Genomic DNA, 22,973 nt, shown 5'->3' with positions numbered 1-22,973 from the left:
GCAGCGGCAGCCCTTCGCTGCTGAACACATAGCCGGCTTTGGGTTGATGTATTGTTGCCTGTCTATGTCCTGTCAGCTGCAGGCTGATTGCTGTTTGTTACTTCTGTGTAAATGGCATTTAACACAGTCCGGATCAGACGGTGGATGAATGGCCACAGGAAGCTTCCAGACTCTCAGACCCGCCATGGTTTACATGTTCCCCTTCGCTGCTCATGCGGACCCGGGGGGCAGAAGCGGTTACTCAGTTCAGACAAACAGGACAAGGGCTGGTTCCCTTCCTGATGGACGCCACTCTGCTCTGGCATAGCCAGCCCTGAGAGCACCCAGCTCCATAGCATGTGAGTACACACTGCGTGTAGTCAACAAGGCCACACACCTGCAGGGAGTATGCAAGGGCGCAGCACCTGTGTGCAACACCAGGCATCTGCACGGAGCACCCAAACTTCAAGTACCTGCTGTGCACAAGCAGCTACACTGAGGGCCTCTGAACACTATGCAAAGCACCTACTATGTGCTCTAGTCTCAACTAGCACTTGGTGTATGGATCACACACGCCAATCAGGGTCACCCTAGCCAAGCAAGAGGACAAAGCCAGCTCTGCTAACCTGGCCACGGTGTCAGCACTGGGAAGCCCTGTTCTTAATTTAGGCTCCTCATCAATTATTCATGGTGCTCTTCCCCATTTATGACCCAGTCCTTCCGCGAGGACTCTTCCCAGATTGTAAAATAAAATCGTTTCAGTGTCTGAGGCAGGGTCTCAGTGTGCAGCCCACGCTGGACTCACACTGGCAGCAATCCTCCTGTTGCTGTCTGAAAGTCATGCGACCCCGTGCCCAGAGACAACTCTTTTCTTTAAGGTTCTCTTCCGTCTTTTACTGCTTTTTTTGGTTTGGCATGTCTAGTAACTCCGTGGATATGGGTGTGAGCATGCATGTGGAGGTCAGCGCCAACCACAAGAGTCAGATCCCTCCTTCCACTGTGAGACTTTAGGGATTGAAGTTAGGTTCTCAGGCTTGGGCAGCAAACACCTCTATGTACCTAGCCATTTTGAGCCCCTCCCTACTTTTTTTAAATGCCAGGGTCATCCTGCTGTTTCCAAGCTCGAATTCATTGTTATCCCAGGCTGTTCAAAAAAAATGACATCCTCCGGCTTCAGACTCTTCAGCCAGAAGCAAGGCGGGCTTGATGGAAAAGATTTTAGGGAAAGGATAGTTTGGCCAAAGGAAGCAGAGTGGGGAGACAGAGACAGGAAGATCAGGTCGTCCTTAGTTACACAGCAAGTGTAACTTGAGGCCAGCCTGGGCTACACCAGAACTTGAGTTTAAAGGAAATCCAGAGGAGACAGGTCGGGCCCACGTGTCCCACATCCCACGTGCTCCCGCAGCCTTCTACAGGCTGCGGGAGCACGTGACCCAGCAGCGCCGCCTCACTGGACAGGTCTCTGTGCGCGTGCGCAGTACTGTTTACGGCCAGGCCCCAGAGCCGCGGCGGCGGAAGGGGTGACGTCACCGGCTGGGGGCGCTGGAGCCGCAGTGGGTTTTTGCCCCGCCCGCCAGGCAGCTCCGGCCGTGCGCGCACGCGGAGCCGCCGGAGCCCGGGCCGACCCGGTGCCGGGAGCAGCATGCGGAGCCCGCAGGTACCGGGTGCACCGGGCGCACGGGGCGCACGGGGAACACGGGAGCGGGGTGGGCGGCGCCGGCTTTGTGCTTCCAAGCTTCTCGGCCTTTGTGCTCTGAAGGGGGTCCGGGCTGCAGCCCTGATCGGATTCTGCAAGGAGAGGGATGTGGGGGACGTGGAGGGATGGAGCTGGAGGAATGGGGACCGCGAGAGATGTGAACCCGGAGGGACAGGGACTCAGAGAGACGGGAACCGGTAGAGACCCGGACCGGGAGGGATGAGGACGCGCGCGAGCAACTTGGCCCGTGCCCAGGGTTGCCAACTGCACCAACCGTGCACCGTGTCCGCGTCTGGAGCTGCAGACCGGGCCAGACACCTCAGCTCACCTGGGGCTTCGGCCCCACCCTTCTGCGGCCCAGGCGCCCCCCAACCCCCGACCTCCCCCAGATCTGGAATTGGGACTTCTCATCCTCCAGTCCTCGCGGTGTAGGGGCCGTGGGGAATCCCGGGGAGCCAGCCTGCGGCCCTGAGGCCCCCGGTACACCCCAAGAGCCCCCCGACTGGCTGAGGGTGGTGACGTCACCGGGGGCGGGGACTGGGGTGCTGAAGGAAATGGGGTAAGGGAGCCGGTACCCCTGTTGCAATGCAAGCTGGGTCAGGGCCAAGTTATCCTTTCTTTGTGGAACCCCCTCACCCCCAATCCCCAGCACCACTATGAGCGAGGATCATTTTGATTGCCACACCCCCAAATCCCGGTCCGTTAACCCCTCTCCCTGCTCTCAAATCTGTCTCCAGATGAGCCCCTGCAGCAAGCGTGAGCGCCCATCTTCCCGGTCATTCCCCATCTCATCCCTCCCTCCAGTAGAACCTCCTAATGGTCATTTCCCCGGGTGTCTCCTGGCTTGACAGGGGTTCCCTTACGCTCACTTTCCAACCTGAGCCAGGATGTTCCTTCCCCCAATAAACCGTCCTTGATGCTCATGGGGAGACCTCTGAGACGTCCCAAGCCAGATCGGACACTCGGGGACCCAAAGAATCTGCTACAGAGTAAGGGGCATCCCGAGGGTGTTAGATTGGTGGACACACTCTCTGCACCCATGTTTCTGTACCTAGAACCTGGGTCCTGGTTTCTGTGCCCCTCGGGGGAGTGCTGCTGTCCCTACAGTGCAGAGAATGGCTGTCTGCTTGTCTGGGCTAGCCTGGGACCCTCCTACTTGGGCTCAGGCCCCTCTAATCAGCTGCTTACTCCTTCCATCATTAAAGGCCCCTGAGTCGGAGCTGCCATTTGCATAGACTCCCCTCCCCCTGCCCGGTCCTTTCTCTTTTCTTTGTGTCCCTCCCCCTGTCAATCTCCAGCTGCCTTCTGTCTCCGTCTCCGCTCTTGCCTTCTGCCAGCTGATTTTTTGGCGGCGGCAGGCGGCCAGCTGGAGTTGGGGGCGGCTTTCCGCCCCGGCCAACCCGAGTCCCCAGCTAGGGACAGTGGGAGGGGGGGACACTTAGGTCCCAGATAATGTCCGTGCCTGACCTCCCGTCCGTCTCCCTGCCCATCGCGCCTGGGTCTCCAGAGACCCACAAAGTCCCGTCTTGTCCCCTTGGGGCCCCAGAGAGGATGGGGGGGACACACCCTCACCATGACATTGCATTTCTTCTTGGGGACCGCTCTCCCACCCCCCAATCCCTTGGAGAACCAGCCACCCGCTACTGAGATCGCTCTGAGCATCCTCCTAATTGGGCTCAGGGAGAAGGAACCGTCGCGGGAGCCCGGGCCGCTTAGCGAGCTCTGCGGCCCGTATCGCGCCCTGGAGGGTGACATCGGTGTCCCCGGAGCCTTGGGGGGCTGTGGCCAGGTGCCAGTCCCCGGGGGCGGCGCCCGCAGGGGACAGAGCTGATGGCCGGGTGTGGCTAGGAAGGCTGTGCGGTCTGTCCGCGGACCCAATGGGATTGGGAACTCTTGGGTACGTGGCAGGTTCACAGAAGGGGACCCCGCATCCACAGTCCCCACACTGCAGCGTGGCCATGACTCTTCGCACACTGGATCAGTCTCAGAGCCTCTGGGGCTCTTGTTTCCACCCCAGGGAATCGGGGCGTCCCCGTGTCCCTCGTGTACTCGAATGCGGCCAAGTGCCTCTTGGTGACTCGGTTTCCCCTTCTGTGTTTACTCTGTGTGTCTCTCGGTGTCCGGATCTGTGGCTACGCTGATGTCCCCGTCGCGTGGCCCTGCCGCGCTAACCCGGCGCTCACCTGTTCCCTGTGTCTCAGCCGCTGGGTCAGGGGAAAGAGGGGCTGTCGGGAGAGTTCGGGGTTGGGGCGAGCCGGAGGAAAAGCCTAAAAATAGAGATATTTAAAAACCGGCCAGGTCTAGGGACATCTACCAGGGCTGAGCCCTGTCTGCCGCCCTGAGTCCCACTCGTCTGCGTTTTACTTAGCCGGAGGGGAGAGTCTTGGGGTCTGGTTGGGATAGTAGAACATTGCTTCGCTGTGGCTTTCTTTTGGGGGGGTGTCCCTCAACCGAGGGTCTCTTAGGAGAGAGATGTACTCCTAAGATAGAACTGTTCCCCGTCTGTTGTGCATCCCAGGGCTCAGCTGCAGCCCTCTCTGGTCCAGCATTTGGACAAGGAAAAGCCACCAGGTCCCCGCCACTGACGTCCCAGAATCTGGAAGTCGCGGGAGGAGGAGGCCGCCCTTCCTCTGTCCTCTGTGGCGGTGCTGGGGTTTGTGGGGGAGGCTACATTTGGCCGACAGCCACATCGCGACTAAAATCCACCGGAGGGTCCTCAACAAAGACCCGGGGCGCACGGACAGGGGCAGAGTCTCTCCAGAAATCAGGACAATGGGCTGGGGGGAGGGGCAGGACTGCTGGGGGAGCCGGGCTGCTGGGCGGGGAGGATGGGGTTGCTAGGGGGAAGATAGAGCAGCTGGGGAATGAGGACCACGGATTGGGGAATCTGCGTGTGAGGCGCAGGGAGCTTTTTGACCTTAGGGATTCGGAGCTGCGGTTTCCGAAGGGTAACCAGAGAGGGTGATTGTTTCTGACTGAGGTAGCACAGCACGGTAGTGATTTCAAGTCGCCACATCTTAATCTCCGCGTGGCTTCCTGTTTTTCTTACATATATAAAAAGTAATAATCAAAATTCTTTTAAAGGACACAAATGTGGTGGGGGGTGTCTCGGTGGCGATCTCCGCGGCACGCGCGCCTTAGTGCTGGCGCCTCGAGGTGTGGGGTCGTGTCATCTTTCACGAGTTCAGGCGTTCAGGCGACGGTGGACTCCGCTTTAATTTAGTCTTTCTTCTTCCTTCTGAGCTGCCCCGCCCCCCTCCGCCTGGCCGAACTGTCGCCGGGGACTGACATTTCTCGGTGGGACTTGGAGTTGAGAACAAACCTGGGGTTCAGTCTCTCCCGTCCGTCCGTGCCCTGCACTCGGCCCTTACCCGAGTCCTTGGAGCTGACTCAAGCGTCCCCTTCTTTTGGAAGATCCCTTTTGCTTTTGGGTGACCTCACTGCTCCCCGGTGCTCTGCTGGGTTTCCAGACCTCGCTGTGTCTCCCTGCTACATAATCTGTCCCAGGCTGCCCAGGGGGAAGCCGCGTCGCGACCTCGCGCGCGGGACCGGATGTCACCTCCATGAGGTTGTCTCCCTGTGCGTTCCACGCCTGTGGGTGTTTAATCGAATTAAGCTGATAATTAACCCCGTGATTAGCAAATAAAAGAATGTGGGGTGAGGATGGCGCCGCTCTGACTTGGCGTGATGCGGGCTTAAATCAGAGGGAGGACTAGAGAGGTCCGAGTGTTCGCATCACGAAGCACTCTGGGAGTTAAAGAACCAAAGGTTCAAATCCCGCATCTTCGGCTTGCTGACTGTGTGGCCTTAGGGACCTCTCTGTGCTGATGTATTTTCTCCTCCTCTGTGAATAAAAGGGACAGTACCCACCCCAGGGGTTGTCGGGGAATGTATACATCGGGCGCTCAGCAGTGTTAGGACCCCAGGTGCCATGCTGCCTTGAGGTTTGTTACTCACTTCCTAGTGAGTCCGTGCTCCTTGGCATCCCCCAGCCTCATCCGCAGCCCCCTCCAGAGCGACGGATGACTCAGCGATGCAAACTGGGGCGTAGTTCCCCGCCGCTGGCTGCCTAACCAGGCTGCCCCACTTTTGCGGGACCGTGGGGGGCCCAAGGTGGGTAGGAATGACCGCTGCGGGACTCTGGGACTTCTAGCTCTCTAGATGGGAGGGTCAGCTTCGTGAGGGGGGTCAACGAAAGAGCTCAGCGGGTAAGTGTTTGTGGCCACAAGCTGGAAGCTAGAACCGCCATGTCGCTAAAATGGATAAAACAAAACATTGGTTTTAAAAAGTTCAAAGAGGGGGTTGGGGATTTAGCTCAGTGGTAGAACGCTAGCAAGCGCAAGGCCCTGGGTTCCGTCCCCAGCTGCGGAAAAAAAAGAAAAAAAAAGTTCGAAGAGGAAACACTCGGCGGGTTTCCCAGAATTCTCCAGCGTTAGCAGGGATATCGGATATGAGGAAAGGGTCCAGGATGGCCCAGAGAGGGAGAGGATGTTACAAAGGCCACACGGCACAATGTGGAATCAGCTGGGCCCGTGCAGTAGTGGAGGTCAAGAACCTCCCAGTAGTCAAAAGGGGGAAACGGAGTCAGGAAGCCACAGAAAGAGCAGCTTCTCTGTGGCCGGTGACATTCCAGCACTCAGGAGGTGGAGGCAGAAGGATCTGGAGTTCAAGGTTATCCAGGGCTGGTGGGGAGGGGGAGGGTCACACCCCCCATTGGCATGAAATGGGCATTTTACCCCAGCCCCTGGGTCTCTGGCTTCCAGGAACCTAGTGGAATGAACAAAAACCTCAAGTCAAGAGGCGGCCCCCCACTCCTCAGCCTCACCCTCCATAGGTCGTCGTGACACATCTATACAGGAGTCACACATGTCCCTCAGTTTCCTCAGCTGTCAATGCATTGTGTCTACCTTACCCCAGGGATCCTTCACTGGTGCATTGTGTCTACCTTACCCCAGGGATCCTTCACTGGCTGGGGGACAGCTGGTGATGAATGTGTGGGGGTGCCAGGAGCCTGTGCTACCCGGTCCTTAACATTCGGGTGAGCTCTGGTACAGGCTCTGAGGCCACAGAGAGATAAGGCCCTGCCCAGAGAGGGTTAGCAACTTTTCCATGGTCACACAGCTGGCAGAACCATCAACCCTGTGACTAAAGGGACAGAGCCGAGCACGCAGGGAGCCATGGGTACCACGTGGAGAAACTGAGGCACAAGGACGGGGAGAGTATTGGAAGGCCGAGGCCTCTGAGATTTGGGAAGCCATATGATGCTGCTGAGCTCACAGAGACCTCTTTCCTCTTTGGACAAGAGCTCCGTAGTTGGGTTTTGTTCCCTGTTAGCTGTGTGATCTTGGGACAGTTGCTAAGTGTCTCTGATCAGCATGCTTTCCCAGCAGCTGGGCTTCCCAGGGGCATTGGTCTGGGTTGTCATCATCCAGTTGCCCTTCTGGTCTTGGCCAATGAAAGCAGGTGCAGGGGGATTGCTGTGTGGCCTTAGGTGCACATGTGACCTCTTTCAGCTGCACTCCGTGGCATCTGGTCCAGAGTGGAACCATCCAGTGCCGAGTCTGGGGGATCAGCACTGGAAATACCAATTGAGGTGTTATCCTGTGATCTCGTGACCCTGTGACCCGGGCACTGGAGAGGTAGAGATGGGGGAGGGGCCATAGCGCGCCCAATCAGTGAGCTCCAGGTTCAAGGCCCTGGTGTGTTTTGTGGAGTGGCCTCAGTTTCTCCAGTGGTAGGAAGAAGAGACAGCATCGGAGTTCTGTGACATCAGACAGCATGGGGGCCACCTCCTACCCCCTCACGTGTTCCTACTTCTCCTGTTACCCTTAGCTCCCTGCCTGTCTTCCGTGCCCCCTTTCCCGTGTCCCTCCTCCCGTCCGCTGCACTGCTGGAGCCTAGGGGAGGGGCTCCTTCCTGAACTCAATTAATGAGCCCGTTAAAAACTATTTATTTTCCTGACATTTGTTTACAGAGAAGAAAGAGACATATTGTCGGCGGCGCCGGAGGTGCCAGGACGCGGTGGGTGACTTCGGTGACCCCGAGGGGCGTGGACTTTGTGACGGGGTGACCTGGGCATCGCGGCCCCTGCAGGGTTCCTGGGAGTGTGCGGGGGGGGGGGCGGGCAGCGCATAGGTGTCGGCTGGTGCTCATGTAGCTAGCCGCCTTGTGCCATGGGCGCTGTGAGCAATGAGGTTTCCCTAGAGGAGCTTATGGGTGGGAAGCAGCATCCCAAAAACTGGGGTTCTCTGGGAAATGTACTCATGGGGATAAGGGTGATGGTGGACGAAGTCAGGCTGGCGCCGGCTCTGTCCCAGCCTCTCCACTGGGTGCTTGAAGCACAGTACTTTTAAATTCATCCAGCTGCTTTGCCTTGAGAAAACTATGGTCATTTCCACTGAGGCTCAGAGAGGACATGTGTGCGCTCAGAGTCACACAGCAGGTACTAATGCACTGTGCTCAGGCTGACACTGCTGTTGGGTGTCTCCCTGTTCCCCAGTCCTCACCACCCTGCCTATCAGCACCCTCAGGCCTGTCTCTAGGCTTGTCTCCAGGCTTGGGGCTTGCCAGGAGAAAAGCAGTTTCTAGTGTCCCCAGGCCCTGAGAAGTCCCCTCCCATCATGGTCACCCAGTCCTAGCTCCCACTCTTACACCTCATTCAGTTCCCTCCTCCTTTTGCCCACTGTCCTCCATGTCCCCTTCTTTCTCCTAGGTCAAAGGCCCCAGGCCCTGCTGGTCCCTTGCCCTCAGTTCTCCCATCCTCCCTCCTTCTATCCTCCCTCCCACCCTCCCCTTCCTTTGCCCTTTCCCCCTAGCAGGCCTCGGTCTCCTGACAGCTCCTCCCCAGCCTGTGCACAGTAGGCCGTCTCCACAGGACTGGCTGGTCCTGGGAGGCCAGGGACCAACTGACTCCTCTTTGGCTCTGGCCAGTCCCAGGCAAAGCTCCGTCTTCCTCCCTGCTTCTCACCTTGGCCTCCAGAAATAGCCTGGTCCTGAGTTCCGGGTGCTGCCCACGGGTGTGAGGGATGTGACAGTGCTGCCCTGCTGCTGCAGAAATAGCCGTTGCTGGGATCTCCCCCCCCCCTTTGATGTTTGAGGAAGCCCGGCCACCCACAGGACCATGTGTGCTAAGGATGTGGCTCAGCTGCTTGGGGGTGGGGCGCATGACCCATATCTGGCCTGGAGCCCAGGGCCAGGTCTCAGTGTCGCCTGCCTTTCAAGTGCTGCATGACCTCAGGCATGCTGTGTGGCTCTGGGCAAATGTTGAGCCCTCTCTGTGCTGGGAAGTTAGTGATCAGCTGGCTCTAAGGCCGGGCTCCCCTTCTGCTAGCCCGGGGTGAGGACAGGGCTACTGACCCTGCTTTGACCACCTGACAGCAGGTGCTGGGCACTGCAGCAGGAGACTGCTGGGGGGGGGGACATGGGTGGGGAAACAGACTCTAGGATGGGGTGGGGACTGGCTGTGAAGTCTACACAGGGCATTAAGTGCAGCTCCAGCTTGGGACCTGACACCTCCTTCTGGCCTGCACAGGCGCTGCACCCACAAGCACAGACGCATAAGCTAAGCTTCCTTTTATAAGCGCTCCTGCAGGAGGACTGTGAGTGCTGCTGGCTTTCCTCTGTTGTGTAGACACACATGTGCTCACAGGGTCCAAGTGTCTTCCTAGTCAGCGAAGTCCTCTGGAGACATAGGAGAAAGCATGAGAAACTGATGACAGGTGCAGAGGCTTCCTGAGGGAAGCGGGGCTGTTCACCAGCCTAAGGGGAGAGAAAGGTGGTCCCACCTCCATTGATAGCTTACAGCCGGAGGAGGCGGTGAAGGCTGGGGTATTCTACAATAATGGGTATTCTGCCCAGAGAGGCCAAGCTGCTTATCTGAGGATGCAGAGCAAGACCACAGGTCAGGATTCTGACCCAGAGTTTTCATGCCCAGCAAAATGCTCCTGCGGGGCAGATTGCACCAGTGAGAGAACCTGAGTGTCACAGAGGGAGGTGGGAGCCTCGGAGGACTCTGGACCGAAAAGGGAGTTAGTTGAGTGGTGCTCATGGGAAAGGTGGGTGGTGGTGTGAGGGACGGGTCAATTCAGAGACCAGGGCATAGGCTACAAAGTGGAGGTGCTTTGTGCAGCGCTCAGCATGAACTCAGAACAGCACCTGAGTCAGACAGACTAAGTGGGAGGCTCTGGGCTGTTGGAGCCCAGAGGCAGCAAGGTGTTGGCCAAAGGTTGCACAGCACACAACACAGCTCCCTGACCCCCAGCCTGTTCCCACCCTCTGGGCTGCCAACTATGGCTTGTTGGTTTCCAAACTCCTCTGGCTCCAGTCCTGCCCTCATCCCACTTCCTCAGTCTGCACCCAGGCCCATGCCAGCTGGCCCTGCTGGCCAGGGCCTCTTGGTGGGCGGGCGTCCCCCTGCTTCCATTCAGGTTTTCTTCTGCCCCTCTCTCTGTATTCCCCACTAATGAGGAGAAAGGGGTGGGAGGGAGGGAGGAAAATTATATACACACACGAACATGTAGAAATTAGTTTAGGATCTGGGCCAAGAGCCACTTGCGCTTGGCCAGGCATTGTGGGTAATTCATTGCTCATTACCATAAGGGCTGGAACTGGGCTGACAAGCTGAGGGGGCTTTTGAGATTCTAATATATATTATCTCATACCCAGTCCCTATCCCAGTCCTAATCCCCAGGACTCCCCCCCCCATCTTCAGGGCCCCAGGACTCCCCCACCCCCATCCTCAGGACCCCACCCCCATCCTCATCCTCCAGGACTCCCCACCCCATCCTCATCCCCCAGGACTCCCCACCCCATCCTCATCCCCCAGGACTCCCCATCCCCATCCTCAGGACCCCACCCCCATCCTTATCCTCCAGGACTCCCACCCCATCTTCATCCCCAGGACTCCCCCACCCCCATCCCTCATCCCCAGGACTCCCCACCACATCCTCATCCCCCAGGACTCCCCACCACATCCTCATCCCCCAGAACTCCTCACCCCCACCCATCCTCAGACCTTCAGGATCACCCATCCTCATCTCCCAAGACCACTGCAGATGGGGCCAGTCCTGACAACTCTGGGCTGAGAAGGGAATTGAGCGGTGCTCACAGGGAGGACAGTCCAATGCTGCCCTGACCCCAGCCTCCGGATCCCAAGGCTCTGTCATCACCCTCAGCCTTGGTAGATTTTGGGATTTGCTTTTCTACATAGTTTTAGTTTTTTTGAGGCAGGTCTCACAGGCCTGGATTTGCGGCTTTGTGAATCTGCCCGCCTTACCAGCGAGTGACCATGACTGTCTCAGCTTCTTTGGTGGTGCTGTGTTGTTTCTCTAGAGCTTGTCTAGCAGACATTTCACTGTCTCCCGGCCCTGGGTCCGTCATTTCCCCTCAGTGTGAGTTTGGTAGCTCTGATGACTGACAGTGACCCCACAAGCACTGGGGGACCCTGGCAGAGGGATTGCTTGTTTCTCTGGGGATGGAGGTGCCTTTTGGTTTGAGTTTGTTTTGGCTTTTCTTCCTTTTCTTTCTTGGACTGAGCCTGTAGCCCAGGCTGACCTCCAACTCCTGGCAAACCTTCTGAGTGCTGCAATGACTGCGTCACCACGGTGGGGGGCTCTCTTGCTCCCTTTCTCAGGAGCTGCCCTGAGGCTTGAAGTGTGATGGTTGCAGCCAGGATGGACTTGCCCCGTCCTGCCTTCCATGCTCAGGCTGGCTGTGGGGATACCTGGATGCATGTGTGGCAGACACTCCCCCATGGCTCCGACTGCACCCCACCCCTTGCACTTACTTTCTCCCTTCACCTGAAAATAGCTCCTCCCTTTAATCCCCACACTCAGGAGACAGGTAGGAGGATCTCTACCTAGGGAGTTGGAGGCCAACCTGGGGCTACATGGTGAGCCCAAGCACAGTGAAAGAAAACTCTAGGCTGTCTGCAGCTGAGCAACTGCCCACCTACCCTTCTGGCCTCACCCTCTTGCCCAGGCTAGTTCACCACTCACCCTGTCTTCCTGCATACTCGTGGGGTGGGGTGGGGTGGGGTGTCCTGTGCTGCTCTGTCACATGACTGCTAGATGGGCTGTCATATACCTAAAGGAGCATAGCTCTGTGCCCTCAGCGCTCAGCATAGAGCCTGGTATACATCAAGCACTCTATAAATGGTCACAATGGGGTAAAAGAGGATTGTTGTTGAGCCCAGCAAACACTGACCATCACTAGGACTGTGCCCTCCCCCACCTTCTTCTGATTGGCAGTTCCCATCCCATGGCTGTTTCCAGGAAACCTCCTTGTAAGGCATCCTCTGCCAGTACACCCCTTTCCCTAGAGGACATTCTGTGTGATATCTGTGACTCTTGCCTCAATTTCCCCAATCTTCACAGGCCTTGAAGACACAAATTGAATCCCAGCTACCAAATAGCCAGTGCTTGATCCCCCAGTGCATAGGTTGGGGAAACAGGCTACAGAGTAGCAGAGGCTAGCTCAAGGCTCCAGACCGCAGGCTCTTTCCTTTTGTGGTTTGTAATTTTATGGCGTTGAGCTTGGGCTGGTGCTTCATGGTTGCAGCTCAAAGCCATCAGCTTGGCCAGGCTGTGGGCTGTGGGTGCTCAGCCACCCAGGCACTGAGGGCTGTTGAGGCACAGGCACCCGGGGCTGCAGGGAGACCCCAGCTGCACTGTAATGTTGGGCTTTCCAAGTACCAAGAGCTTGGAGGTCTGATACTCTGGTGTATGCAGTTGGTGTCTAATGTAAACCTGTTTAAAGCAGAGTGACACGAGCCGTGAGAGTCTCTGTGTGACTGTGGCCCCATCTGGGAGACCCCACTATCCTGTGGCCCAGCTCTGTGTCCTTGGTTCGTATTTCTTGGCAATGGGGAGTTCGGGGGGGGGGGTAGAGCTGCAGCCGCCTGGATGAACTCCAGATGTGCCTTAGCTTACCCATACTGCACAGCTAGGCTAGACTCAGTAACTGAGGGGGTTGGCAACCCAGGAAAGTCACAAAAGAAATTAAATCCAGGGATGTGAGAGGGAGGGTGAGGAGGTGAGGCTGCTCAGACAGAGAACACAGCCTCACAAAGGCCCTGGGGTAGGAAAGAACCTAGCATGGTGGAGCAGCATAGAGGGAGGAGGGGAGGAGGAGGCAGGGAGGAGTAGCATCACTGGAATCTGAAAGTCTTTTGGATTTATCCCAAAGGAAAGGAAGATTGTTGTGCCCGCAGGTGGGGCAGACCTGGGGATAACAATTGCTGGTAAGCAGCAGGGTGTGCCCGTTGTGGGCTGCATGTCCTCTGACGCTGTGAGCAAGGGTGGGGTCATGCTTCTGCCAGTCTGCACAAGCTGCTGCCCCAGGTCACAGGTTCTGTGCTGTGCTGGCAGTTGTGAAGATACCACTCAACAGACCAGTTCCTGGGAGAGTGGGGAGAAGTTGCCCCCGGTGTGGTGTTGGGTGCTGATAGGATTAGGGTGCTTCCCAGCCTCACGAGGTGTTGCCTGCAGACCCCACTCAAGCAGATCCAGAAGCGGGAGAACCTCCCACCCACCCACATGCCATTGCAAGAGGATCTATCCTGAGGTCTCCAGCCTGAGCTGTGGAGCGAAGGAACTGTGTAGTGACCCTGGCCATGAAGCACAAGTAGCAGTGACTATACCCAGGGACACACAGTGGAATGTGGTCTCCGCAGAGTAAACTCTGAGGTCAAAAGGAAGGTGTTACTAGGTATGGTGGTGGCCTCCACCCTGTCGCTAGCATCTCTGCACACAGTAGGTGCTCAATATGCATTCTGAAGAAAGATTGTATGGTCATGGCTGGGCTGTTTCTGCCCTGGCCCTGTGAATTCTGGATAACTGTTACTTCCCCCTTTCTGCTGATGTTGGCGAGTTTCCTGCACGGGACTGTTTCATAATTAGAAGAAAAGTTATTTTGAAAAAACAAAAATTATACCCTAACATCCCAGCTGCAGGAGCTGCTGATGTGATCCATCACTGTGTCCCTCTCCAAGGGTGGTGGCATCCTGGTGGAGAGGACATAGTAACAGCAGGTTCCTAAGCCCCTTGGGCCAAGGACACCCCTCTACTGCTCACCTTTAAGGACGCCAAATGCTGAAGTCGGACTTTTCCAGCTTCACTTCCCGTAATAACCAGTCCCTGGGAAGACTCACTAGGGCTTTAGAATTCTACCCAGAATCCACCTGCTCTGCCTCTGCCTGGACCAGCCTTGTGCCTCCATCCTGGGCACCTGACCCACACCTGCAGTCTTATCCCTCCTGCCCACACCTCGATGGCTCCTGCATCCCTCAGGGTTGAAGCTCACAGAACTCTTTCCTACCTTAGCTCCTTGCTCCAGCCACACAGGCCTCCTGTTTCTCTTTCAAAATGTCAGACTCTGTGCTACCCTAGGGCCTTTGCCCAGCTAGCCGTGCCTTTACTTGGAATGTTCCTTTCCAGCACCCCTGGCTCTCCTTTCCACATGGGTCTCATTCCCACACAGCCCCTCGCTCGCTTATCTGCAGTGCTCTTCCCCACCTCCTGCCCACCCCTTGATCTCTGGTACACACAGTAGACTCTTGGAAACTTTGCTTTACAAATGTTGCTGTGCCACAGTTGTGTCAAGGGCAGGAGTGATGTGCTCTGCTGAGAGCTTCCTGGGCGTTCTGGCCCTGTGCTGATGTTGGGGGTAGGGTGGACAGGTGATAGTGACAGATCCCAGCTGCTCCATCAAAGGATGCCTGGTGTAGAGGCAGTGCTGTGACCAGCTGTTAACATATATGGTCACCAGTTCTGTGACAGGGTGCTTGGGGCTCCTTAGGTTAGGTTGACCTGTGGAGAAGGACACCTGGCCCAGATTTCCCTGACTCCCATGGGGGTGGCCGTGTCCCGGCCCATTATGGTTACCATGTTGAAAAGGGGTCAGGATGTCAGTTCCATATCCTTGCCTAAGAGAAGGCTTGCTAGCCCTTGTTTACTCTCCGCTGTGTACTGGGCAGTCCCCATCTGCACCACACACTTGGGCAGGTAGATATCCTCTCGAGTCCTGTGGGTTGCCTGAGCCTTTGCATGCCTGGGCCAACCCAGACAGCATTTTGTTGTTTAATTTTGGGGACTGGCCGGTCTCATACTTGCTACATGGCTGTCAGATCAGGCATCTGGCCCTTGGGTTGTCATCTATAAGTCACTGTGTCCTGTGCCAACTGGGCGGGAGGGGACTGTTCGTGGTGAGCCGTCCTGCTCTTTGGAATATAGGGGAGGGGTTCCCCTAGCATCTGCAGGTTCGAAGCCAGCTAGACAGCGCACAGAGGGAGTCAGAGGCAGCATCTGTTTTCCAATCTTCCATGGCTGGGCGAGAGCATTGGCCACCAGGTTCCCAAGATGTGGGAAATAAAGGTCTGGGCTAGCTTGGGGCTCCTGAACCATCCCGTCCTTGCCTGCATCTGTCACTCGGACGACGGCGCCGCTGAGAACCGAGTCAGAGGTGCCACCCCTCCTCCGGAACCCCCCATGTCTGAGACTGAGAAGTGAGGGTTACTTCGCCTCACTTCCGGCCGGTGTCCCTCCTCCCTCTAACCGCTGTAGACCCTCAGAAGCCAGAGCCAGGCCTCCCGGGAGCCACACTTCTTGCCGGGCTTCGTGCCAGAAAGCCACGCCCAGCCCCAAAGCTCCGCCCCATAAAGCCCTACAATCCACTCCCCAACCCTGGGGTCCCCTACCTCCTAAAAATCCTCTCCGAAAGGTCACGCCCCCAGCCAGCCATTCTCTCCCAACTCTAGCGGAATCTCCGCCCCTATCAGGGCTTGGAGCATCAGCCCCGCCCCCAGCTCCCTCCCTCCTGCATCTGCCCTCAGCCTGCCACCGCGAAGCTCCGCCCCCCGGCTTGTCTTCCCAATAAGCACCGCCCTCACCCAGCCTACCGTGGAAGCTCGGCCTACCGTTAAGCCCCATTCCTCAGCCAGTCTTCCTAAGAAGCCCCTCTCCTAGCTCCTTATTCCTCCTGATGTGCCCTTAGTCTGCCGCTGCGAGGCCCTAACCCCTAGGCGGCTTTATCAGAAAACTCGGGCAGTCTCGGAAACCCCGCCTCTTGCCCCCTCCCTCGGAGTCTCCGGGCCTGCCCCCGCAGGCCAGGCTCCGCCCCTGACTCGACCGCTACTCTATAGCTTGCGCCAAGTCTACGTTGTGCTGGGCTGGCATAGACGGACGCACGGACGAACGGACGGCGCAGTGAGCGGCGCAGCCCGGACCTCGCAGCCGCGGTGAGTCGTTCGAGCCGATCCCTGACCAGCCTTTGTTATCATACTGGTGTCCCCTACAGAGCCAGGGGACCCCCCCCCCGCGTGTCTGTGTGCCCGATCTCGGAGACACTCGGGAGCGATCGGGGACGGTCGGCTGTTACCGGAGCCGCTCGGGTCTCCCTCGGCCTCGCGCGCGCTCGTCCCGCACCCGACACTTGGCAGAGCTCCGGACCGTTATGCTTCGTGGTCCCCTCCTCCACCCGGGGGCGGAGTCTGCGGATCGCAGAGGGATCAGGCGGGGGAGAGGCGCCAGGAGCACAGAAACTTTCCCGCTCGCTGGGCCCGGGGGGCCCCCTGCACCCTTGCACACCCTGAGGGTCCTGGCCACGCCCCTGTGCACCCCACGGCTTCACGTGGTCCCCTTTCTGGGCCCCTCCTGCCCCAGGCCCCCTGCACATGTGCAACCCACTCTGGCTCCTGTCTGCAGAGCTTGGCTCTGCAACTTCAGTTTCCCCTTGTAGAGTGTCTTGGATAAAGAGGTCAGTGAGGTCCAGGTATGCAGTAAGTGTCCTCGGGCCCTGCGACTTGAATTTCATTCAAGTTTTGCAGAGGGGAGTAGGAGATAGGACTGGGAATGTATATTTGGGACAGTACCCCGCCAGTGGATTTGGGAACACACCCAATCTGTGCAGGGTGGCAACCTTGAGGGATGTGGGATTGAGGTTTCATGGAGAACTGGGAAGGGTGTGCAGCTTGCAAGGAACTGCATGCAGCAGTAGGACAACTCAGAGGCAGGAATGGGAGACTGGGTTATGGTAGCCATAGGTGGGAACCACAGAGGATTCTTGTGCGGAATTGAGATCCTGTGGAGATAGGAGGCAGGGTTTCTGAGGTCTTGAAGGATGTTGTTGGGGCTGTATGTGAGAAGGGGGCATCTGGTTGGGGCCCAGAACACTGAATCAGGGTAATAAATAGGGAGAGATTGCCAGGTAAGGTCTCCTACTCCATCCAGCCTAGCCCTTTGGGGACAGCGACCCTGTTTCTGAGCTTGTTTTCTTTCTTGAAAACTGAGTGTGTGTGATCGGCTTCTCTGAGTGTCAGGGCTTAGCAGTACTCAGGCCATACCCACCCACTCCTGCTCCTCCTGTTGGCTCATCAATAGATCCACAGTAATTAAATCCAGTTCTGGGTAGGGAAGAGGTGCAAGCAGCTTGATTTCCTCACAGAGGGCACGGGCCTGAGGCACTAGTTGGCTGCAGAAGTGTGCCCTGTGGGAACTTTGCCTCTTGGCCAAGCGGATTGATTCTATTGTGTCCCTCCTGGCTGACACCCCAGTGATTTGGGGACACTTACATGCCCTTGGAGTCTCTGAGCCCCCTTCCAGCATCATCCATGGATCAGAGATGGGGCCTGAGAGTCATGGGACTGTCTGGGAGTTTCAGCTTCCTGCCTCTCCCAGTGCTGGGGGAGGCATTGGGTTTCAGGAGATGCCCCTTGTACCGGTGACCCAGACCTGTGTCACACCAGCCTGGGTTATTTATAATCACCCTTTCATGCTTCTGGGCTGCGTGGGTATACAAAGCTGGCCCTAGGCCCCCATGACCTGTGGGCTGGCACCCACTTCATTACGTCCCATGAGTGCAGCGTGGGAGCCCTCAGAGGCAGCTGACCTGCGGGGCTCAGTCCAGCTTTCTCCCATGCTCACATCCCACCTGAGACAGCCTTGGAGAACTCTAACAGCTCCTGAGACTCAGTCCCCCTCTGCAGGGCTGCGTCTAGTCAGCTTTTAAGGACAATGGAGTTCTTGACTAATGGCCGGAAGAGTGGCAGGGGCCTCAGTTTCCCTGATGATGATGATAGATCACATTATATCCCAGTGTGTGTGCGCAAAGGCCCTTGGGCAAACAGATGAGCTTGGGTTGACACACAGGTCCTGTCCAGCTCTCGGCAAAGCTCTTCAAGGAGGATTGTAGTGTGACAGACCTGGGACTTCCTATCTGCGTGGGCATAGTGTACTGTGGACTTCCTCTTGGTTGCTCTTTCTGCATCTACCCCACACCCTAACAATCCTTAGGATAGATGTGGAGATGCCCTCCCATTCCCTCAGCCTGTGTCTGTTAGACCCCACTGTATCCCATGCACCGCAAATCTGGGACCCTGAGAGGCCTAAGTGGTGAGCCACTTTGGGGACATCCCCTACACATGCCTATCTGGCTGTTACCTTGGGACCCCCTCCCAAGCCTCACAAGCTTGCTGGCTTCACCAGAGGCTCTCCCCAGGTTTGTCTGAGTCCCCTGGTTCTAACCACTCCTGTCCTTGTTCTATCTACCCACAGGCTCTTTGGGTGGGGCTGGTGTGTGAGGTCAGCCGGTCCCTGGCTAGCACAACAGTCCTTCCTCTGAGTCCACTGGGCCTGTGGTGGGTCCCAGGCCAAAGGCTGGCCCTGGGCTTTGTCTGTCTACCTGGCTGTCAGTAGATTGAGGCTGTCGCAGTTATCTGCAGTCTGACTTCATAGGCCTGTGTTTGGTGTGAAGGGGGTCTGGTGGACGATCAGTGAACCACATCCCAACATCCTGCCTGCTGCAGCCCCACTGTGTGCATCCCACTGTGGTCTGGACATGAATCCAAGCTTCTGTGTACCTCTGAGGTCTGGCTTTGTATATTGGGCTTGTGGTTTGACTGTGTACAAAATCGGACTGGGTATAGAAGTGAGGGTGTCCCCAGTTTGGCCGTCTGCCTATGTGAATGTTAGGATTTTATGTTTCTGTGTGTCCATAGCCTGATTATTTCCAGATCCCCTTGCCCTGTGATTAGTTCCCCGGGTAAGCTTGCAGCCTGATGGTGTGCCTGGGTCTGTCTACTGTTTGGCTGGCTCTGTGTATGTCTGTGACTGTGGTCTGTGTCTATTGAGCCCCTCTTGTTTTCCCTGTCCATGCCGTCCTGACTCACACTGGACCATGAACTGGCCACTGCAGTTCCTGCCCTCCCCTGGGGCTGGGTGAGGTGACCACAGCTGGGTATTTTGGGAGACACAATCATAGGGTCACCCGTCATTATGCACCTCTCTCTTCCCCATGACCACAGCTATCTGGCCTCTCCTTGGCCTCTCCAGCCCACTGCCCTAGCTTGAGGCAATGTGAGCTCCAGGGCACTGCTGGTCCTGGGTTTGAGGTGTGCCCAGTGGATGCTTTGCCCTGGAACTTAGGACCTTGTGAGTGGGGTGAGGACTGGGGCCTATGTGGAAAACTGAGTAAATGTCTGTTGTTTCTGGGCAGGGCAGTAGGGGTGCAGCATTAGCTGTTCTGGGGCCCCTGGGAGCTATGACCAGCGTTAGGTTGGAATGGGGTTTTGAGTAAGGATAGGTCTGAAACCCAGACATAATTTTGGAGGCAAGAAGGTCAAGGTCCAGGCTTGGCAGATTCATAGTTGAGGTGGGGCTTATTGTGTGGGCAGAGGCAGCCACAGGGCCCTGGGTCCTACCCTAGCACTGGGAACTAGAAGCAAGCCAGTCAGGAGTTGAAGGTCATAGGCTGCATAGCAAATTGGTGGCCAGCCTCAGCTATAGGAGACACTCTTAGGAAACTGCTGGATCCACCCAGGACAGGGCTCTGAGATGTCCCTGTAACTTCCCGGTCCCACATGAACCCCCACCTGGGTCTCTGGGTGTGGTTTCCTCCAGGCCCACCTGTAGAGAAGTCCCTGGACTCCTACTCCCCACTCACTGATGCACTGTTGTCTCTGTAGCCGCTGCTCCTCTGGACACCTCAGCCTGAGGCCTCTCCGTGAGTTACGGGGACACCATCCCCCACCAGGGCGGAGGCTGGAGGCCACTGCCAAGCATGGCGCCCACCTGGAGTCCCAGCGTGGTGTCTGTGGTGGGTCCTGTGGGGCTCTTCCTTGTACTGCTGGCCAGAGGGTGCTTGGCTGAAGGTAAGAAGTCGAGCTGGAGTGGGTGGACCTGGTTCTTCGTCTGATCCGAGGGTTTTGTCTGCAGGCCCCCAGCCCATGGCATGGTGCAAACAGAACTTGCATGCTCAAGGAAGTGACTTGGTGCCCAGCTTTGGGAAAGGCTATGGACAACAGAGGTGATGCTAGCTAGATGTGTGACTCCTTGATATCTACTGTATCCATGTCAGGTCAGGTCTCACCAGGAGGAGAGAAGGCATGGAGGGCAGGGTTTTGTAGATATTAGGAGTTTGCTAACATTCCTGATTGGATTGACTGGCCACGAAAAAGTCTGGAAATAAAAAATGTTGATGGGTCCGGAGTGGTGGCTCACACCTTTAATCCCGCACTTGGTAAAGAGGAGATGCATATCTCCTTCTCACCTGGAGCCTAGTAGGGTCACAGGCACCATATCCAGCACTAAAGTGTGTTCTGTGGGCCAGGATGGTTGCTTTCTGGTATAAAAATGGCTCTGGGTCCAGGGAACCTTCCCGGGCTGCCAGCGTACTGTGGTGGATTCAGGGGAGGATTCAGGGGAGGATCAGCCTTGTTTCTCATGGACAGAAGCGGGAACCTGAGCCAGGCAGCAGAGCTGGACCCCCTGTAGGACCCCATCTCCACGTTGGACCTGAGTCTTTTCTAAGGGGTGGGGCTTGGGGAGAATGGGGCCCCTTTATATAGGAGTTGCTGTTTTCCCAGATCTTGTGGGGCCAGATTAGACCCTAACTGTCCAGCATGAGCTGGAGGACCAGGAAGGTTGTATATCCTCTCTAGGCCTCTGTACAGATGAGGACAAAACTCATGGTGAGCCTGTCTGGGCCTGGTGCTAAGGGGACTTCATCCCTTAGAGCTGCCCTTGAAAGCCCATGGTGGTTTTCCTTTTTGGAAAACAGAGGTGTGTGTGTGCACACCAGAGATGGCAGAAACCGTCGAGATCCTGTCTACTGCAACAGGCGGAGCAGGCTCTGCAGGGTTGGCTTGGGGCCCAGAGCCCAGTGGACTAACGGATGTCCACTCAGTACCAGAGACTAGCAGACAAGGGAGCAGGGACCCATGTTCTCAATGATCAACTGGCTCAGAAGGAAAGAGAGGGACTGTAAAGATTCTGGGCTCCCTGCAAGGAGATGGTTGGAAGGGACAGCTCTGCAGGTTTGACTGGATTGGAGAGTGTGAGGGGTTTGCTCCATCTCTGAGGGGTCTAACCTGGCCAGTGCTACATTCCCCCACATCCTTGGCTAAGGACATGTGACCCCAGGTGTCTTTTTGGCGGGCAGTGGAGAAGGCCAGTCTGCCTCCATCACTTCATGGGCTGAAGGGAAGTAGAGATCTGGGTTTGGGGTCTTGGGTTGTCATTTCTAAGTTCTCTAGGGAACCACATACAAACCATAATCCTCTGAAATCTGTAGCAGAGGACACACAAGCATCTAATGAGACTTCAAGAATTCATGTGCCTGGACACTGGGGGCTGCAAGTTCAGGAGCAGGCCTGGAGTGTGTGTGTATGTGGGGGCTGGGCAGCCTCCCGAACAGTGGCCACTGAAGATAAGTCAACTCACCTCACGAATGGAAGTGCCTGGGGTCTGTGGGGACCCAGACTTGTAAACAGAGGGCTCTAGAAGTTTCTGGAGAACCCACCAGGCCAGTGTTTCTCCTTTACTTCCTCCTGGCTCATTTTGAAGCTGGGACTCCCACTGTTGAGGTTTGCGTCCTCACACTACCTCCCAGGTCCCCTTTTGTTGGGTGCTTACATTGTGTTCCCAGCTTTGAGGGACAGCTCTGGGTTCTGGCATCTGGGGAGGGGACAGGTCTGGGTGCAGCATAGCTGTGATGTGTTCAGTCCCAGAGTGACAGGCTACTACCAAACAGCCAATGAGAGGGAAGTGTCAGAGATACCCCCGCAGAGCCCCAGGCAGGCATCAGAGCTGGTGACCTCCCAAGCCCTCCACTGAGGCAGAGTAATGGGGACTGTAGAGTGGGTCTGAACAAGGCCTGATGGAGCCAAGGCAAACCCCTTGCCGGTGTGCGCCCCGGCTCATGCCAACCACTCTAATACCAACTTTGCTCATTTTGTACATTTTATCTGGATGTTCATGTAACATTAATGATTGTGAGTGCCTGTAGGGAGGCCTGGACACCCTCAGACCTCCCCTTTCCTTGCTGAACCCCCAGAGCCACCCAGATTTATCAGAGAGCCCAAGGATCAGATTGGTGTGTCAGGAGGCGTGGCCTCCTTCGTGTGCCAGGCCACAGGTGATCCTAAGCCACGGGTGACCTGGAACAAGAAGGGCAAGAAAGTGAACTCACAGCGCTTTGAGGTGAGCTGGGGCTGGGGTGGGGTGCCCTGAACCACATACCCTCTCCAGTGGGGCAGTGACAGCCTCAGGATGCCACAAGGCAGCCATAGCCCTTTTTCTGACACTGCAGGCTTTCCTGAGTGAGTCCTCAGGCCAAGCCCTGCCTCCTCTTGAGTCTTAACTCAAAGTCCCACCACACGTGGGAGGAAATGCCCACATCAGATGCATATGTGTCCTGTAGTTGGTATTGTAGGCTTAAGGGTGAGCTCCATTTGGACACTCAGTGTAGTCAGGGTTTGTCTTTTAGCTTCTCTTCTTTCACCATGACTGATCCTGGTGGTCTCCTGTGTCCCCAACCACGTATGCAGGACACCCAGTCACAGCTCAACTGGGTAGAACTCACCCTATTCTCACCTGCTCACCTGTACCATCTCCCCCCATCTTCCTCCCCAGACCATTGACTTTGACGAGAGCTCGGGGGCCGTGCTGAGGATCCAGCCACTTCGGACACCCCGGGATGAGAACGTGTACGAGTGTGTGGCCCAGAACTCGGTGGGGGAGATCACAGTTCATGCGAAGCTCACCGTCCTGCGAGGTACAGGCCCCAGGGCTCAGAGGAAGTACCAGCCTATAGACCGCATCCCCAAGCTTCGAGCCGGCCCTCCTGCGCTGGATTTTCCACTTAAGAACTAGGGCTTCTCTGCTCCCTGCATTGCTCAGGTCCCTTGGTTTGTGTGGTTTAAATGTCCATGCAGTTTCTTCTGACTTCAAGCTCAGATTGATCTAGGTCAGTGCTTTCTGGACTCTGTCCCTGGGTCTTTTGTGATCCTCTGTCCCTAGTCAGCTTG

General features: G+C 56.7%; 1 protein-coding gene across 1 annotated transcript in view; it reads left to right on the top strand.

The window, feature by feature from the left end:
* The first annotated feature begins 1,520 nt into the window (after nt 1–1,520).
* Ptprs (protein tyrosine phosphatase receptor type S) overlaps nt 1,521–22,973 on the top strand; it is a 60,449-nt gene continuing 38,996 nt past the window's right edge. Inside the window, exons 1-4 of the mRNA XM_032900756.1 lie at nt 1,521–1,636; nt 19,632–19,817; nt 22,001–22,146; nt 22,579–22,720. Of these exons, the coding sequence (XP_032756647.1) occupies nt 19,727–19,817; nt 22,001–22,146; nt 22,579–22,720 (379 nt within the window). The 5' untranslated portion in view covers nt 1,521–1,636; nt 19,632–19,726. The remainder of the gene's footprint in view (nt 1,637–19,631; nt 19,818–22,000; nt 22,147–22,578; nt 22,721–22,973) is intronic.

The sequence above is a fragment of the Rattus rattus genome, chromosome 4, assembly GCF_011064425.1.
Source record: "Rattus rattus isolate New Zealand chromosome 4, Rrattus_CSIRO_v1, whole genome shotgun sequence".
In the NCBI taxonomy this organism is placed as follows: domain Eukaryota; kingdom Metazoa; phylum Chordata; class Mammalia; order Rodentia; family Muridae; genus Rattus; species Rattus rattus.
This window is presented reverse-complemented; position numbering and strand designations above follow the sequence as displayed.